Source organism: Scyliorhinus torazame, chromosome 18 (assembly GCF_047496885.1).
Source record: "Scyliorhinus torazame isolate Kashiwa2021f chromosome 18, sScyTor2.1, whole genome shotgun sequence".
Classification (NCBI taxonomy): Eukaryota; Metazoa; Chordata; class Chondrichthyes; order Carcharhiniformes; family Scyliorhinidae; genus Scyliorhinus; species Scyliorhinus torazame.
This window is the reverse complement of record NC_092724.1, coordinates 135,901,118-135,921,220: the sequence shown is the minus strand read 5'-3', so window position 1 is coordinate 135,921,220 and position 20,103 is coordinate 135,901,118. Positions and strand designations below refer to the sequence as shown.

Below are 20,103 nucleotides of genomic sequence, written 5' to 3'. Positions count from 1 at the left end.
GTGACAGTAAGCCCTCAACATTGTCTTTAATGTCTGATGCCACCTTTCTAACGCTCCCTGCGATTCTGGATGGTACGCAGTTGATTTACATTGTTTTATTCCTAAGCTATCCATAACTTCTTTGAATAACCTTGAGGTAAAAATTGATCCTTGATCCGATTGTATTTCTGTGGGTAGTCCATATCTAGTAAAGAATTTAAGTAACTCCTCCACAATCTTTTTAGCTGTAATATTATTTACTGGAATGGCCTCTGGAAACCTAGTAGACACATCCATTATCGTCAAAAGATATTAATTCCCACTTTTTGTTTTAGGAAGCAGTCCTACGCAATCAATTAGGACCCTTGTAAAAGGTTCCTCAAATGCTGGAATGAGTATTAAGGGCGCTGGTTTTATCACTGCTTGAGATTTCCCTATCACTTGAAATGTGTGACATGATTGACAAAATTTAACTACATCTTTATCATCTTTATGTAGTCCAGGCCAATTAAAATGTTTCTGGATTTGAGCTTGTGTTGTCCTTACTCCCAAATGACCTCCCACTCGTACCTCATATGCAACTCGCAACACCTCCTTTCTATACCCTACCGGCAATACTACTTGATGAACTTCTGCCCACTTTTCATCCGCCTGCATATGTAAACGTCTCCATTTTCTCATCAAGACATTACTTTTACGGTAGTGACACTCTGGTACACAGTCAGATTCCTCTTCCGTGTATGCTTTCTGATACATCCTTTCTATATCTATATCTTTTTGTTGTAACTCTGCCAATTTTCCTAAACTAAAAATATCCGCCTCATCCTCCACCTGTTCTGTTCTTTTTCAACCATCTGATCAAAAATTGTTTCTGATAATTGCACTTCAATCTCATCTTCACTCTTTGATTTTTCCTCTTGTCTTAACCTGTGACTTTGCGACCTTGTTACTACACAATCCGGAAAAATCCCAGGATATTCATCCTTCTGCACTTCAGTTGTCTGATTTTCCACTGGCTTATCAACCACGGTAGGCATCACTCCCACCTGCGATCCAGCTGTATCATTACCCAAGATAAACTGTATTCCTGGACAAGATAGTTTCTCTATTACTCCCACTATCACTTCACCACCCTTCACTGGACTTTCCAACCTTACCTTATATAATTGAACACTACTCCTCTCACCCTGAATTCCACATATTGCCACCTTTTCTGACCACATTCTTCCCAAACTACATAACTCTCATCTCTTACCATTAAAGATTGACTAACTCCCGTATCTCTTAAAATTGTGACTTCTTTACCTGCTCCTCCTGATACACATGAGCAATCTTTACCCACACAAGTAAATTCTTTGAAGAGATCTGACACCTTCTTATCAATCACCTCTTGATCAGGCTGTACAATCTTTTGCCCCTCCTTCGCTTCACTTGGGCTTTCCTTTACCACTTTCACAAACCCAACTGTCTTATCCTGTTTTACCACATCAGCCTTCCCAGTGCTTTTCTTCAACCACCAACACTGTGACTTTACATGGCCTAGTTTATTACAATGAAAACATTTGATACTTTTCATGTCTCTTCCACCCTCCTGGATTTCTTTTTTAATCTGAGGTACACTCTCCTTATTATCTCCCATCAGATCACCTTTACTTTTACCACTTGAGTATTTCTCATGTCCCCAGTTTCTATCCCTCACAGGCTGAAACTGATGTCGGAAACCAAGCTTTTGATTTATGAACTAATTCATAATCATCTGCCATTTCTGCTGCTAATCTTGCAGTTTTAACCCTCTGCTCTTCCACATGAGTTCTCAGCACATCAGGAATTGAATTTTTAAACTCCTCCAAAAGTATAATTTCTCTGAGAGCTTCATACGTTTGGTCTATTTTCAAAGCCCTTATCCACCTATCAAAATTACTCTGTTTGAGCCTTTCAAACTCCATGTATGTTTGACCAAATTCTTTCCTTAAATCTTTGTCTGTAAGCTTCAGGCACTAGTTCATATGCACCGAAGATGGATTTTTTCACCTCCTCATACATCCCAGATATCTCCTCCGGTAGTGATGCAAACACTTCACTAGCTCTACCTACCAGCTTTGTTTGAATCAGTAATACCCACATGTCCTGTGGCCGTTTCATTTGTTTAGCTACCTTCTCAAATGAAATGAAAAAGGCTTCCACCTCCTTCTCGTCAAACCTTGGCAATGCTTGGACATATTTAAATAGATCCCCACCTAGCCTTCGACTATGACGCTCTTTCTCACTATCCTCATCACGATCATCCAACTGTACGTTTCTTTTTACATCTGCCAATTTAAACTGACTGTCATGTTTTGTGGCCATTTTCTGAAGTTCAAACTCACTCTCTTTATCTTTTTCCCTGATCTGTATCTCCCTTTCTCTTTCTTTTTGTTCTGCTAAGGCTATTCTTTCTTTTCTCCTTTCTTCTCTCTCCTTTTCTTTTTCCTCTCTATCTCTTTCTCTTTCCGTTCTCTCTCTTTCTTTTTCCTCTCTTTCGTATTCAAGCTGCTTTAATTCTTTCTCATGTTCCATTTGTTTAATTTGTAACTGGATTTTTGCCATTTCCAATGAGTCAAACTGTATCTCAGGCAACTTTAAATGCTCAGCCACCGCCATAATGACCTCATCTTTTTGCATTTTGTCAGGTAATGTTAACTGCAATGTTTTTCCCAAATCTAACAGTCTGCTTTTAGTCTCTGTCCGTAAGGTACTGCGTGTGACCGGCTCCACCCCCAAAAACTTCTGAGCCTCTGAAAGAGCCATTGTCCACAACACACTCCCTACTTAAACTGAAATACCACACCTGAAAAGCAACCACAATATGCTCACAACTCACTGTCTTTAAGTTCACTAAGCCAATCCAATAGATAGACTTTTATCCCCCTCGAACCACCAATTTGTTATGGGCCAGGGTTTGGAGAACCTCAAAATGTATCACGAGTTCACCTGACCCACAACCTTTAATGGATTGTGGTATGGGGAGCACTCGGCCCACTCTACAGGTGTGGTACAGCAGAAATGGAAAAGTATTTTTTAAAGCAAAACAATGTTTATTCTATGAACTCAAGTTAACCTTTTTAAAACATACAGTGAACATCTTAGCAACCATCGATTCAAATACAACCCCCAAAGAATACAACACTAAGTAATCCTTAATAACTTCCCAAACAACATGCAGAAGACAAAAGAAACACCTTTTAACAGAAGCACATTAGGTTTACATTCACTACTGGGAACATTTATAATTCTGAATTCACCAAATGATCAAGAGATAGTCTTTTCATGGCCGAGAGATCAACAGTACACCTGCTCTGCCTGACTTCAGCTCCAGTACTGAAAATGAAACTAAAACACACCCTACAGCAAACAGCCTAAAACGAAAGTAAAAAGCGGACAGGCAGCCCAGCTCCACCCACTCTCTGACATCACTGCAGTAGTAAACATCCATTTCTTAAAGGTACTCTCACTACAGATATTTATATACACACCCATTTATAAACACCCATTTCTTAAAGGTACTCTCACTACAGATATTTATATACACACCCATTTATTAACACCCATTTCTTAAAGGTACTCTCACATGACAGGCTTAAAGAGATTTATTGAGACCCCTTCCTCTTCACCTCCCTCTGGGAATGATACTCCCGCTTCCACTCCAGTCACTGCGACTGCAGTCCCAACCTCAGCTCCTGATTTTCCCTCCCATCTCATCCCGTGCATTATTCCTTATTGGAAATGGCCCCAATGCTCAATATCTTTTAAAATGGAGAAAATTCAGGCCAGTGAGACCACCATCTTTAACCCGGCTGCAGTTTAACATCCGATCTAGCATATTTATCACGCTTTTCAGAGACATTAACGTTTGAATGTATTGGCACAAAAGGTGAAGTTTCTCTTATCTTTTACATTGAAAGTGAACAAAATAAGTTCATTAAGGTGAATTGTGTTCTAGTTATACTGCAGATTGACATTTGAGCTGAGACCGTCTGAAAGAGAACCTCGACAATGTCCCACCAGAGCATCTGGCTCCCTCTCCTCAGGCATTTGTGAGCTATTTAAAAACAACACAATAAATCCAAGATCTGTTACAATGAGGTTTCATTTTTAAAGGATGAGGAGCCGTCAATAGTATCAATTTATTCAATGTGAGATTCTCCACATGCTGTTGGTTTAGATTGCCAGCTGGCAAACTGGGTGAGTCTGATAGAGGACACAAAGCAAAGATTCGGAAACTGGGCAGCCTGCCACAGTTTGATCAAGTCATTAGGAGGAATAGAATGTTGCATACTGGCAAAGGTTCAGCAACTGTGCACATGCAAATTGAAATACTTCCATTTATTTTAAAAAAGAGCATCAATGCAAAAAGGCAAAAGTCGACATGATCTCCACCTTATTAATTTTGTTCTCACTTTTAGATACCTGATCCCATCATTGGATCGATCCCACGCTGGCTTTTACCGTTGCATAGTGAGGAATCGGGTTGGAGCGCTGATGCAAAGGAGGACAGAAGTCCAGGTGGCATGTAAGTTGGCCCAGAGTGCTGAATGATACTAACATGTGCCATTGGGGTGGCAGCTGAATGTGTCCTTGGTGGATGATGCGACATCAGCGAAGGAAAAGCCCAATTCGCAGAGGTGAAAACATCTTATCCTGGTTCCTCTTGTATGCTGCTGACCACGTGCAGGGTGCTTGGGTGTGAGGAGTGACTGACTGAGAGAACTGGATGTTGCTTTTGTAAAGTGCAACAAAACAATTTTGCACAGGGCCATTCTGCTTATGTTAACAGAGATCTAAATAAAAGCAAATTAAGCCCAGAACGAACAAAAAAAAAGTTAACAACTGTTTTGGGAGTTCTACGCTGAGGCTATCACAAATCTAGTGCTTACTAATACTCATCAGAAAGTTATATTTAGAATTTGCATGTACTGAATTTCACTTTCTGCACATATGGCTCCCTTTTTTGTCTGAAACGTCCTGAGGGAATTTCTATTCTGAAAACTCTCCATTTTGCAGTAACCCAAAAACAAAATTGGGTTAACTAACAAATTAAAGCTGTGTCAGAAACATAGTTGATTTAGAATATTCTGCAGTAATTGAGGAGCTCAGTTGAGCTCGGTTGTGAGATAAATTATGATGACATTCACTTTTTATTGCAAATTCCTGTCAATCACAAATCCAGGGTTAAGCAGCAGAGAGGAAACGTCAGCACAACTTAAAAACAGAGCACGCAACCGGTATTTAACAATCTCATTCTTGGCTCCAAAAATGCCAATGTCATCGAATCTGAGTGTTTTGCAATGCTATTTTGTGTAACTCAAATAGGCAGAATTATCTGGAGTGGGTAGTTCCAGATTGACTCCTAAACTGCTTCAAATAGCCAAATCCTATTGAATTGAACAAGATACCCCTGGGATGCAGAAGCAGTGTTGATACTGCCACGCACAATAGAGGCATGTCCCATTCACAACTTGTAAAACATGAACTGTAATTAGTTTGGAATCTTCTGGAAGTGATTATTCCTTTAAGAATGGAAATCAAAATGCTGCAAAAGGTGTCAGCTGAGAGTCACATGATTTAATCTGTGGATTCAAACTACTACACAGCCTCTAACGGAGTAAAACACACCTTCCAGACCAAGAATTGTCAATATTCATGTCTTGAGACCATTCAGAAGAGATTTCCTGACCTGAAAGGGCCTTTTTCAGAAACAAAGACAGTGATTGTCTCTCGCCAAGGTTGAATGTCTGCACACAAAAACCTAGGTTGTTAATTAATTTAAGCCCAATACCATGTCTGGGAGGGAGCTGTGAAGGACCACATGGTAAGGCACCATCTTGGCCTCTCCTTTTCAACAAAGGCTTTAAGTGATGTCTGTAGAACACCGAACCACAATCACAGAGTCAACAGGAAGGGCTGCGACATCTGCAACTTTAGAAACTGGATACTGCAACATTAAAGGTCCCCAACCCTTTACTTTTTCAATTCCACCAATATAGAAAACCAACCTCCTTTTAATAAGACAACAAGTAACTAACTTTCTGGTTTGTTGTAAATCCATCTTTTCAAGGAAATCCTGTAACTATTCTGATATACAACCCTGGCTATTAAATCCACCTGGATTACCCTTCAGGAGTGAAAATTCCTTCTTCACCGGGCCTGTAATGGCCAACTTTCTTTCAGGACCTGCCAATCACATGAATTATGAACTATTCTTTTGTTTGTAACTTGTAAAAGTGTACTATTTTCTATAACTGCATTTTCCTTAAGTATGTGTGTATGTGAATGGCTGAGTCATTGATGTAGTGTTAGATTTTTGGAGTGAATGTGCGAATAAATAATCTGCTTCATTTAAACCCATGTCAAGCTTGCTGGTTATTCAAATAGACCACACACTCAGGGGTTTTAGAAACTCACGCATCTTTCTTTTCAAAAACACAAGGCACGATCGAATGGCCTTGTCGCGCCCGACCCGGTGAAGCAACGAGGCAGTTAAATCTCACGAGAGGCCTCTGATTTGCGATCCTCTGAATGCCTCTCAAGATTCATAGAATCCCTACAATGCAGAAGGAGGCCATTTGGCCCATCGAATCTTCACTGACCCTCTGAAAGACCACACTACCTAGGCCCACTCCCCAACCCTATCCCCGTAACCGCATATCCCCACCTAACCTGCACATCTGTGGACACTAAAGGGCAATTTATCATGGCCAATTACCCTAACCTGAAAATCTTTGGACTGTGGGAGGAAACTCCGTTGAGCACCTGGAGGAAACCCACGCAGACACGGGGAGAAAGTGCAAACTCCTTACGAGGCCAAAATTGAATTTGGGCCCTGGCACTGTGAGGCAGCAGTGCTTACCATTGTTCCACTGCGCTGCCTTAAATCTAACAAGATCTTGCGAGACGTTGCGATCTGCATCTCACTCTCACTGGGCGAAATCCAGATTTACATATCTAATTGAGCAGTTGGGCTCACTTAAATATGTCAGCGCTGGATACTCCTGAGACCAGGGAGCAAACACCCACGCCTGGGAGATCTCGCGGTGGCACCATTTAACACTGGTCCACACCCACACCGTCACCAGCACCTGGGGTGATCTCCCAGGAACATCGGAGGTCGTTCGGTTGAGAAAGGTAGTACCCTGGCACTGCCATCTGACACCCTGATAGTGCCACCCATGCCTGATAGTGCCGACATGGCATTGTCAGGCTGTCAAGGGCCTGCCAAGGTGACAGGCTGGCAGTGCCAAGGTGCCCTGGTGGCAGGTTACCGCTGCGAGGGTTCAGGCCCAGGAATGCCCTGCCCTTAAGAGGTGGAGTGAGGGGGGCTCGAGGATCCCCTAATAATATAATAATCGCTTATTGTCACAAGTAGGCTTCAATGAAGTGACTGTGAAAAGCCCCTAGTCACCACATTCCGGCGCCTGTTCGGGGAGGCCGGTACGGGAATTGAACCTGCGCTGCTGGCATTGTTCTGCATTACAAGCCAACTGTTTAGCCCACTGTACTAAACCAGCCCCTGGTAAGAGGTAGGTTGGAGCATTGGAGGTGTCTAGGGGCTGCGGTGGGGAGTCCAAGTGGGGTTGCGAGATCGGGGCTTCATTTTTAAATGCTGCCCCAATCTTTTCCTGCACTGACGAGATCAGCTTGTGCAGGAATTGAGGTATGTGTGGCCTCTGCGGGGCATTCCTCGCCAAGGCCCCCCAAAAAAGAGTCCCATTTGAATGCGGGGCCGTTCTCAGTGCTGTAGGCGTCGTGAGACACCCCGCTAAATGCGCCTAAAATGGGGCTCTTTTTCTCCCCGTTAAATCATGTTTACAGATAGTGAGGAAAGGAAACAGGGTTTGAATTCCCTCTCAGTCATGTCGACAACAATTTCCTCCGCACAGCTGGTGGGGATAAAGTAACTTGAAATAGAGGCTCTCCAAGAGAACATTTTTTAAATTGGTAACATTTATTTGTTACAAGTTGAAAAATATTTTCCAAGTCAACAGTTTATTCATTGTTTTGTAAAAGGCACACTCTTCTTAGCCTTCCTGGATCCTTTAGATTATGATTCTCATGCCACCTAGCTTCTCAAACACTGATCCACATGAAATACAACACTTCATCTCGCAAAACTTAGCCTCCCTCTGATTGAGGGAGCTGGGACTACAGTTGTTGCTTTCCCGGAATCTTTTCCATTGTCTTTATGTCTATGGTAACTTCATTGACCAAAACATTTTAGTGGTGGCTTGTGGAAAAAGGTAAGTCACCATACTTCCTTCAATGTTTCTTCAAATGTTTGAAATTAGGCACCGTACCAATCAGCTGTATCCCAAGACCTAGTATCATTCGGAGTTTCTCATTATCCTGCTTTTCTGCTTTAATGTTAAGAATTTAATCGTGTGTCTGTATACTCAGAAATCCGCATCAGTGAACCTTTCAAAGAGGAGGCAGCATTACTTGTCCAACTCCATCTCCAAGTTTGCTGACGATACGACCATAGTGGGCCGGATCTCAAATAACGACGAGTCAGAATACAGGAGGGAGATAGAGAACCTAGTGGAGTGGTGCAGCGACAACAATCTCTCCCTCAATGCCAGCAAAACTAAAGAGCTGGTCATTGACTTCAGGAAGCAAAGTACTGTACACACCCCTGTCAGCATCAACGGGGCTGAGGTGGAGATGGTTAGCAGTTTCAAATTCCTAGTGGTGCATATCTCCAAAGATCTGTCCTGGTCCACCCACATCGACGCTACCACCAAGAAAGCACAACAGCGCCTATACTTCCTCAGGAAACTAAGGAAATTCGGTATGTCCACATTAACCCTTACCAACCCTTTACAGATGCACCATAGAAAGCATCCTATCTGGCTGCATCACAGCCTGGTATGGCAACTGCTCGGCCCACGACCGCAAGAACCCAGAGAGTCGTGAACACCGCCCAGTCCATCACACGAACCTGCCTCCCATCCATTAACTCCATCTACACCTCCCGCTGCCTGGGGAAAGCAGGCAGCATAATCATAGACCCCTCCCACCCGGCTTACTCACTCTTCTAACTTCTTCCATCGGGCAGGAGACACAGAAGTCTGAGAACACGCACAAACAGACTCAAAAACAGCTTCTTCCCCGCTGTTACCAGACTCCTAAATGACCCTCTTATGGACTGACCTCATTAACACTACACCCTGTATGCTTTATCCGATGCAGGTGCTTATGTCGTTCCATTGTATATGTTGTGTTGCCCTATTATGTATTTTCTTTTATTCCCTTTTCTTCCCATGTACTTAATGATCTGTTGAGGTGCTTGCAGAAAAATACTTTTCACTGTACCTCGGTACACGTGACAATAAACAAATCCAATCCAATCCAAAAAGATTGCTCTAAAATGAAAATACTGATATTTTATAAGTGAGCTTTGTTTTAAACCACTAGATACTGTTCTACTTGGCGCTCAATCGCAACAGGAAACTCCAAGAAGAACAGAAGACATGCAGCATAAATGCTCAAGGCTCATCCCCTAAGCATCCCAGAAAAGGTCAGACAGCCCCACTGACTCATGGGAGTTCCTGGCTTGTCACTGACCAACATGGAAAAGGTTAATCTGGGAAAGTTTCATCAGTAACATAGAGCGGCCAACTTGAGGAGTTTGGAGGCCACAAACCTCCAAACACCCCACCTTCCCAACCCTTCAAGCATACCTACCTACATGTGGCAGAGTTTGCAGATTGCACATTGGAATCATCAGCCTTCTCAGAACCCATCAAACCAGAGTGGGAGCATGTCATCCCCGATCCTGAAGGACTGCCTAAAAAGAAGACAACTTTGGGCAAATAACAAAGGCACAAAAGCAAATGAATAAACAGACAAAAAAAAGTGGGAGACTCGTGGTGTGAGAGGCCATGCCACATGATTTCATTATAAGCTGTTTCTTTTCTTGAACGTGTATTTAGACCCTGTTTCCTTCACATCCCGAGAAAATTGACTCCATGGGCAATGGATCATGTACAAGGGAAGGACAGCCACTTCCAGATAGTAAATCATCATAGACATTGTCAGGAATGATACTTCAGTCTGCTGAAGTTTCCACCAGGGAAGAAAAATCTGATACATTTCAACATATTTGCCATGTGGAGAGCAAAATGTCTTTTTCCTGTCTCAGTAATGAGGATCTTCCATCTGCTCCTATCTCTGCAAGACTAAATATGCTGCATTCCACGTCATATTTTACTGCATGAAGATCAAAGTGAGTTTTTTTCCCATCAGAGTAATCGCCCACTGCCAACAGTAAAAAGAAGCTCGAATTAACAGCTGTATTGGATGATGTCACCTGAGTTCCATGCTCAAGCGTTGTACCGAGAGACAGTACAAATGCCTACAGCCTGCATGTTGGAGTGGGGAGAAGGGAAATTGGGGAAGTTACACTGCTGCTTAATTACCTAGGTAATGAGAATCTAATCAGGCAGCAGCATTAATGAATTACGATAATGTGAAAATCACAGAAGATTTTGTACATTGTTTTAATTAGCTTAATTAACCACAATCTATTTGGCAACAGCAGAAGTGTGCACATTTATATTGAGCTCCAGAACTGTAGAAACGTCATCCTTTAAAGGCACAAGACTTTTGTTAGATTTATCTTTCTCATTGGGTTGGAACAAAACAAAAGTAAATGATTAACTTTGCAGACTATTTTCAGATCAATAATCCCCACCAATAGTTATTCCATATTTCATATTGAACATCCCATTTTTGAAATAAAAACTTGACATTTGGCTCAATGTTTGAAGACTTTGATTTGAATGACCCGTTTCTTTAAAAATAATATCCCACTGCACAAGCAAAATGCTGTTGAACGGGCAGCATGGTGGTGCAGTGGGTTAGCCCTGCAGCCTCACGGCGCCGAGGTCCCAGGTTCGATCCCGGCTCTGTGTCACTGTCCGTGTGGAGTTTGCACATTCTCCCCGTGTTTGTGGGGATTTCGCCCCCACAACCCAAAAATGTGCAAGCGAGGTGGATTAGCCACGCTGAATTGCCCCTTATTTGGAAAAAATGAATTGGGTACTCTAAATTTAAAAATAAAAATGCTGTTGCCAACTCTTACCTTCCCATGCACACACTACAGCATCTTGGTAATAGTCAGTGAATCTTGCTGTGAAATGTTGCTGATGTCAGCTGAGAGAACGAAAATTGCATATGTCGGTCACACTTGAAAGAGCTTCTGTAACTCCGCTTCATTAGCTAAAATGCCTATTTATTTATTTATTTCCAACATATGCCCAAAATATTACTATCAAGATTCATATTTTGGATTTTTTTGATTGATTTTATTTCTACGGTGATTTGACCATACTCTGAGAATCATCTTCTGACAAAGTGGTCAAGAGAATAGTGGGTTCAATCAGCTCACCTTTCCGATGGCCAGTTTTGTGCCAAGAGACACAGTAATCTGAACTTATAACCTAAACAATATGAGGAAAGTAGTTCAATGTATATTGCCAAGCTTCCAGTGCGTTTTTACAAAATATATTGTTCTGATCATTAAATATGGGCCGCGGTTTAATTAAATGGGAAAATGTCCCATAGCGAGTGTGTTTAGCCGCGCGTTTCCTGGCGCCTGCAGCGCTGAGAAACACAATACAACATGTGTTTGATAAGGGGCCTCAACAGGGCCAAGGCCATATATAGCCCCATTTTGTACATGGGGGGAACTCGCCGGAACTCCTGAGTGTAGCGAGAGATCCGGACGCCATTTTTCAATGCCATCCTGATCTCTGAGGCCCCCAAAGTGCCCCCCATTGCCAGGCTGCCTGGGTGGCACCAGCAGTGCCAGGGTGTCACCCTAGCCACCTGGGGAACTCATATCGCCTGGGAGCCCCCCGGGGAACTCATATCGCCTGAAATCTGCCATTTCATCTGGTACCCATTTCTGGAGACCAGTACTGAACGGCACTTGCTCGAGGTCTCTGAGGCAAGGGAGATTGATCCCACACCTTGGGAAGCTCGGGAATCTGCACATTAAAGTGAGACTAGATGTCTTGCTTTAATATGCAGATTTACTAAAATGTGATCCCTCTCACAATGGGCGGGGTTTACACCCCAATGTCTTGCGAGATTGCATTAGATCTCGCGAGGCGTTGTGAGCCGGGTAGATCCTGGGAGGTGGTCCCCCGACTTCTATCGGCCACGCTGCGCCACGGTTTCTATCGGCCACATTGTGCTGTGGCGAGCTGCTTTTCGGACGCAGCGTGGCCATTAAATAGCGCCATGTTTTCACATGACTGGTGGGTGCATGTTCCGAAGATCTTTGTTGCGCCCAATTTAAAATCCCAGTCACATAGACTGTTGCCTTCACAATTGCAGTTTCCTGTTAATTGTCATTTGCACACAATTACAGGCAGTGATAATGTTTCAGAAAGCTTATATTGTCGCCAGGTAACTCCAAATGACAGCCCAAATAGCTTGTGTTCACTGGAAGAGATGTTGTGGAGCATTAGGCTGCTTTGACCCTCAGGGATCCCTTACGTGTCTTGATTATAAACTCAAGTAAAAACAGCAAATGTTAAATATCTCAGTCTCATGTGAGAACTGCTTCTGTCAATCAAATTTAATCTGTCTCTTTTTCTCCGTTACATTTTACTTGAGGAATGAAAGATTAATGTAAAACATTTTTTCTTCCTCCTTCATTTTATGATATTCCCTGCCATCTCAAAATTTGACAGACATTGTTGAACTTATTTTCCCTCCATACTTTCAATCAACTCATTAATATATGTAATTTGCTGTCTCTCTTGTGACAACACAACAGGTCTTGGTGCTACAGACAGAGCTGTAGAATTGCTTTAGGTAGAGTTCAAACCATATGTTCAAAATGGCTGGCAGGCATCAAAATCAATACCCTAATGTTGTTTCCCATTACTATACTGAAGGAGATTAATCTTTCCACTGAATTCTTTAATTAATACACAAGTTGTGTAAAAGCACTATAGATACACGGCCAGATAGATGTGCAGATTTTCAGACCTAATTTAAAATAACGAAATCTGAATTTCCAACACAGCATGACAATAACTATCTTTAGTATCCTCTATTTATGCTCCATGTGACTTTTTGGAACTATGTCATCCTGATCAGCAGTACTGCAGTAATCCATTTACTGCGGATCCTGTTTCTGAAACATCTTGACTACTTGGAGATCAGTGTCTGGTCGATCCTGAATGTATAGCATGAAATTGACCTGAAATTGATAAATAGATTGTTGAGAAAGAAATATGGCTATTTGAAACTGGGAATGTTTGGAATTAAGGAGAGGCTGCATCATTATGCTTAATGTATTATCTGACTGGTTGGATGTCAAAGAACGTTGAGGATGCACTCTGCAGTACAAATGATGACAGCTGTTGATTTCCTCGTACTAGTAAACAACATACAGCATCGCATAGGGAAGATATTCTTCAAATTAATTGAGATGAATATGCAGCTGAGGAAAATGTTCACAATTATTAATATTTATGTGTTTTTAAATGTTTCCATTTTAAGTCTGTTTAGAAATTAGCAGTTTTACGGTTAAAAGAAGAACATTATTGAGTGCTGGTTTGATATACGTTCTCAGAGAATGGATATTTGTGAATGGAGCACTTATTCAACTACTTTCGGCTTCTTGCACTCTTGGATCAGAATCAGAACAGACTAAATGGAGACCAAACCTTCCTCGGTGACCAGCGAAGGTCCAATCTCAAGGACGCTGCAGCACAGTGACTTTTATTTCCTACAAGTTGTCAACAATTTCTGTTAAGGTCGATGCTGGAGTTTATGCACCACATGAACCTCCTCTCACTTTATGTCGTCTCATCTTATCCGTGATTTAAGAAAGAAAGGCTTGTATTTATAGAGGACGTCCCAAAGTGAAAGCCGTTTTGCAAAATGCTCCTCTTCAAAATGTTGGCCTCGGGTCTTTGATGTTTACCTGAGAGGGCAGACAGAGCCCCCTCTTGGCTTTTCATCTGAAAGACGGCATTTCCAACGGTGCAACACTCAGAATTGCACTGGAGTATCAGTGTAGTTCTTTGTACAAAAATCTCTAGTGTAGAGCTTGAACCCACAAACTGAGTAAAGCATCAATAACCATTTTATACTGGGAACCCATGCCCACTTGAAACTATGCCAAGACTGTTCACAATCATCTCATGGAAGTCGCCGATAACCAGCGACAGAGGTTACTTCCATCTTGTCATTCTGCAATGCATTTGAATTCAAACATTGAAACTGAAAGGGCATTTGAAACCCCACTATGCCAGTCAGTCATGAACTGTGTTAGTCATAAACCCACAAATTAAGAAATATTCTATTGTCCAGTTCGGTGATGCAATATGGCAAATTACCAATGCACATGAGATGATGAGACCTATGTTCAAGTCGACGCATCACAAAGTTCCTGATCTCTCTGACCCTGGTGAATAGATGGCAGGAGAAGGCTAGGAACCTCGCCACAGAGAGAAAATACACAACTGAAGGAGGGTCGGCGGGTGTGGTCAGAGCACCCTTTGCATAGTCTTGAACACTGGTCGCTTACTTGCTTACTGTTTTGGCTGCTGGTAGTGCATGGCATTGGATGACCAGTACAAAGGAAAAGTGGAACAAGAATTTTGCGCTTAGTTTTTTTTTAAAGCCAGTGGTTTATTATGGCAATGAGATCTGGTGAGAAAGAACTAATTAATCCTCATTAAAATTCCTAATTTTAATCATGTATATTTCCAAAGTAATGCACTCTGTACTCTTTAAGGGACCATGTTCCTGCTATATATATTGTGATCAATCTCTGGGTACCACCTCCAAATTTCAATATAGCACATTTGATTTTTGATGAATATAAAACACCTAATGTTTTGAATGTCTTTCTTGCATGATGTTTGTATCAACCATGTTAAAGATACCTAGGACTCGTTTTGGAGGATGAGTCCCTTTGCAGAGTGAATGCTACAGCATCCTGCGCGAGGTTGAGCTTGATACAGCTAAAGATGGTGTTTAGGGAGCACCTCCCCCAGGGTCTGGATGAGTCGATTTTTTGAGGGAGTTGAGGACAGGTGTGGGTGGTGCACGAGAGGTCCTGCTCACCATACGCGCTTGTTCTGGTCCTGTCTCAAGCTGGTGGGTTTTTGGGGGCCCTTTTTCTGCATCATATCAGCAATCTTGAATATTGATTTAGAACCCTGTCTGTTAGTCGCTTTATTTGGAGTGTCAGACCAAACAGAGTTGATCACGGGGGCGGGGCGGATGCTTTGGCGTTTGCATTGCTTTTGGCCCGGCAACGCATCCTGCTGAGCGGGAGGCAGGCAATGCCACCCATTGCTGAAACGTGACTGGGTGATTCGATGGAATTCTTGTACCTCGAGAAGGCCAAGTTCACGGTGAGGGGGTTGATCAGTGGGTTCTATCATAAAATCATAAGCCGTAGGAGCAGAATTAGGCCACTTGGTCCATCGAGTCTGCTCCACCATTCAAGCACGGCTGATATTTTTCTCATCCCCATTCTCCTGCCTTCTCCCCATAACCCCTATACCCCTTATTAATCAAGATGATGGCCATTTATTTTGCACTTTAAAGAGCTGGTCACTGTTAACTGTTAGGGGGGGGGGGGGGAAGTGGGGCAGGGGGGAGAGATTGTTCTGGGTGGCATTTTTGTTATTGGGGTTCCTGTTACTGTTGCTTGTATTTTTCTGATGTATGTATTGGTACTGTTGTGTTTTGTAAACGTTCTGATAGAAAATGTGAAAATTTCAATGAAAATAAACCATGTTAAAAATGGTGGGTGCGCTGCTTCAGTGCTTTCTAAAACCAGCTATTAAGCGATGTGGCAGCATATGAGAGCTGTTCTCTAGCATTTATTTCCCCTTCCAATTGAAATATTCTTCACCTCTGCTTTACACTTCCTCATGCCTGGGATCACCAACTCAACATGAACAATCATTGATATCAGGCATGTCAAACCTCTCTGACTCAAAGTCACTGCACATGCCCATTGATTTCTCACTCTGCTTTATATTGCAATGCACAGAAATGTCCAGGCTATTGTTCTTCTTGATGTTATAACCATTTTTTGTTATAACCAAAAAATGCCAAGGATTCTCAAAGTTCTTGAAGATATTTACATTGAATTACACAATATAAAGCACAGAGCACATCATCTGAACCCTACTGTTTCTAAATGCTGTTTTGTTTTAGATATGGCGAACTTTGAGAATGGTGAAAAACATCTAAGTGTATCCCAGGGAAATGCTGCTGTTGTCAAGGCACCAAGAATTTCTACCTTCCCCCGACCCCAAGTCACATGGTTCAGAGATGGCCGGAAAATCTCACCCAGCAGTCGCATGTAAGTTTTAACAAGATGACCTTTATTTGTATTTTGAATTTAAAGCTACACTAATGTTATATTAAATAATGTCATTACTATCTTCGGTGCTTTTTCAATCCTTTGGCTATGTCTGTTCTAATTGGGCCCGATTTGGACTCACTTAAAACCCATTCTATTACACAGAGTTAAAGTCAAGCTCTATATCTTCTTCTGTTTGAACACTGAATGCTGGTGGCATTATTAGGACAGGTGACTGAGCCTGTCAGTGAGAGAGAGCAGAATAATAATCAGTGAGGTGCAGTCATTAACCCAACTTGCTCCAGCTTCAATTGCTTATGGTAATCCAACTCCCTCACATTGTCAAGACAAAGTGAAAACATGTGAATGATAGTTTTTGGCAATTGTGTGATTTTTAAAATCAGTACGAATGGTGAAACACTTTTTTAAAAAAATGTAACTTAATTATTTAAAAACAACTGCTCTTTCTTCCAGTCCTCGGAGGGAGAAAGAGTAGGAAATGGCCTGTAACCAGGTTACAGTAAATCCAGAGCATTTGTGTTGATTATTCAGCAGAAAACCATTGAATAACATTATTTAGGTTCCTGGCATTTGAAGTAGGAAATATGGATTAATTGAGGTTCATAAAAATGCATGATAATAAAACAAGTGTTGTTTACAGTTCCTCTAAGGAGATGGAAGTGAAGTACGGTACTATCTCTTTCTCCCTAACACATTGCTTCTCCCTAACACATCGCGTGCAAAAACTGCAAAACTATTTCTTTATATATAAAGTCATACGCTTTTGCCTCGTCCTTTCATTATCGTCAATTCCCCTGCCAAATATCAGAAGATCACTGGTAGAATTCCAAACATAAGTGTCTAACAGCTTTGCATGACTACCCTGCTTCATTTGTTTCTGATGTAAGTTGAATGTTTGAACTTATGTTTTGCCCCTCGATTGTGATTTTGTATTATGTTGATTTCTAGGGATCTTTATTTACCGGTTGTTGCGTTTTCTATCGATAACCTGTTTTAATGAGTTTTCATTAAGTCAATAGTTGGTATTCTTTTTTGTGTTACCGTTTGCATTTGAATCCATTCAGGATAGTATGTAGCCTTCCAGATTGTCATGATGTGGGCTATATGTATGCTTAAGCCACTTGCTTTTGAATATGCATACATTGATAACTTCAAAATTTAAATCTCCTTAATCTATGCACATGTTATGTATTCGAGTTACACAATTGTGAAATGTCACTTGATACGTAGTGACGTCAGTGGACAGGCTTTTGGAAGTTCACCATCTTACCCTGTAAAATCAACATCTCTTAAAAACATAATGCAGCGTTTATTATGAACTAAAAGGGTGGCACCTCTACTCCTTTTATTTTTTGCAACAACAACAAATGCATCGGGTGGTGCAGCAGTTACCACTGCTGCCTCACAGCGCCAGGGACCAGGGTTCAATTCCGGCATTGGGTGACTGTGTGGAGTTTGCACGTTCTCCCCATATCTGCATGGGTTTCCTCCGGGTGCTCCGATTTCCTCCCGAAGTCTAAAGAAGTGCAGGTTAGGTGGATTGGCCATGCTGAGTTGACCCATAGTGTCCAAAAGGTTAGGTGGGGATAGGGTGGGGGCTTGGGCTTTGGCAGGGTGCTCTTTCAGAGGGTCGATGGCCTTCTTCTGCGCTGTAGGGTTTCTATAATTCTGTGATATAACAGAAGAGAAAACTGCTGGGCTCCAGGTGGTGACAAATCGGGGATAAGCTCCCATCAGACAACCTTATTTAAACCCTTTTTGCCTGTTTCTTGTAGGAATTTGGGCTCAGGACTGTTTGTATTAAATGGTTAAGTATCCCACATCAAGGGGATGTCCAATAGATACAGGACCAGACAGCAGAAAAAGAAAGAATTATCATCCAACTTGGAAGCTTCAAGAGTCCTATCTGGTAAAAGTAGCAGAGGCTGCTGCGGTATCAGGCCCACTCCGCTAACTGTTGAGATCTTAGCGACCTTACGGCGGGAGGTTTCCGGGGACCTTGAGAAAGCGACTGAGGCGGCGATATCCTCAATTCGAACAGCCTTGGCTAAGGTGAACTAGGTAGTGAAGGTGCATGGAATGGAGATGAAAGAAGTGGGGGTACCTCTCTCTAGGCAGCGATCAGATCACTTCCCTCGATGTGAAGATGGCACAGGGTGGCAGTCGACAACAAAATATTAAGGGCCAAGGTGGACGACTTGGAAAATCGGAGGGTCTGGAGAGCCCAACAAAGTTCATGTCATGGTTGTTTTGGAAGATGGTGGGGGAGGGGGAAATGGCGACACCTCCCGAGTTGGATCGTGCCCACAGGTCACTGTGACAGATGCCCCATGCAGATGAACCTCTGCGTGCGATCATCATGTGCTTCTGCGGCTTTCAGGGTAAAGAAAGAGTTTCACAGTGGGCAAAGGATCATCACGATTGCAGAATGGAGGGCAATGTGACGAGAATTTATCAAGATGTTGGAGCGGAGTTGGCCAAGAGGCATGCAGTATTTAATAAGGCCAAGGCTGTGTTGTATTGCAGTAAGGTTTGATTTGGCGTGGTTTATCCCACACCCTTCTGTGTGACTTACGAAAATAGAGGCTATTACTTTGAGACTCCAGAGGAGACTGAAGCGTTCATGACTGGGGTTGAGATAAATGATTTTTGTATTGGTTGAGTGATGTTTGGATGGAGGAAAGGGGGGTGATTTCTGGTATTTGATGGTGTGTTTATTGAGCGGATTTGGAGTTTCGTTTATGTGGAATTTTATTGTGGGGTTTGGAGGGATGGGTGTTGTTTATTGTTCATGTTTCTTGCTGTTTTTTTTTCACTTTTAGAGCTAATAAATTTGGAGTTGGGTGGGGGGCTGATTGGGAATTTTGGTATTCTGAATAGTATTCTGTGTGGGGACCACCCCATTAACTAAATAGTTAGTTAATGAAAGCAAGGGGATGAGGATATCTGTAGCTCAAACGGTGGGGGGCTTATAAGTATGAGCTCAAGGACTTTGTTTTCATGCTGTGTGCGGTTTGTAGCGGGGGGGGGGGGGTCTTGGGTTGTCTGGTCGCTGCTTGCTGGGATGTTGGGTGTGGTGTTGGTGAGAGGTGGGGAGAGAGGGGGAGGGAGGTGGTTTAGTTTTCTGATGGTGGCTGAGGACTGTTCCTGTTCGGTTGTGTTGGGGGATTTGCGGCCATCTTGGGTGGACCTGGTGTTGGCTCTCCTTGAAAGGTTGCTGGACTCTATCAGGTCGCCCCCCAACCTCCTTCGTTCCAGTGAGAACAAAACAACTTTATACAACCTCTCCGTATAGCTAATAAGGGGACTCTGACCGTTACAAGTCCCCAAAGGACGGATTGTCAATGCTGGAGTTCTTGGATGGTTTACCTATCCTGGTTGTGGAGCAGGATGGAAGGGGGGAACTAGAGGCCCTGCTGATCTTAGAGGAGGTTATGAAATGCATGTGTCTGATGCAGATAAGTTGCTGGGACCGGACGGATTCCCGATCGAATTTTACAAGAGGAATGCCGTTGCTGTTAGAAATGTTTAAGGATTCAATATCTCGGGGGATGTTGCTGGCCACATAGGCGCAGGCATCGATCTCCTTGACCTTAAAGAAGAATAAGTATCCGACAGAGTATGGGTCGGATCACCCTATTTCATTACTGAATGCAGATATGAAGTTGTTGACTAAGGTCTTGGCTATGAGCTTGGAGTCCTACCTTCCAGGGGTTTTATCG

The 20,103-nt window shown here is 42.6% G+C and overlaps 1 protein-coding gene across 4 annotated transcripts in view; it reads left to right on the top strand.

Annotated features, from left to right (window-relative positions):
• sdk2b (sidekick cell adhesion molecule 2b) overlaps positions 1–20,103 on the top strand; it is a 1,174,030-nt gene that overhangs the window by 667,433 nt on the left and 486,494 nt on the right. For all 4 annotated transcript variants that reach the window (XM_072483445.1, XM_072483444.1, XM_072483443.1 and 1 more), the window contains 2 exons: positions 4,422–4,528; positions 16,213–16,360. In XM_072483445.1, the coding sequence (XP_072339546.1) occupies positions 4,422–4,528; positions 16,213–16,360 (255 nt within the window). The remainder of the gene's footprint in view (positions 1–4,421; positions 4,529–16,212; positions 16,361–20,103) is intronic.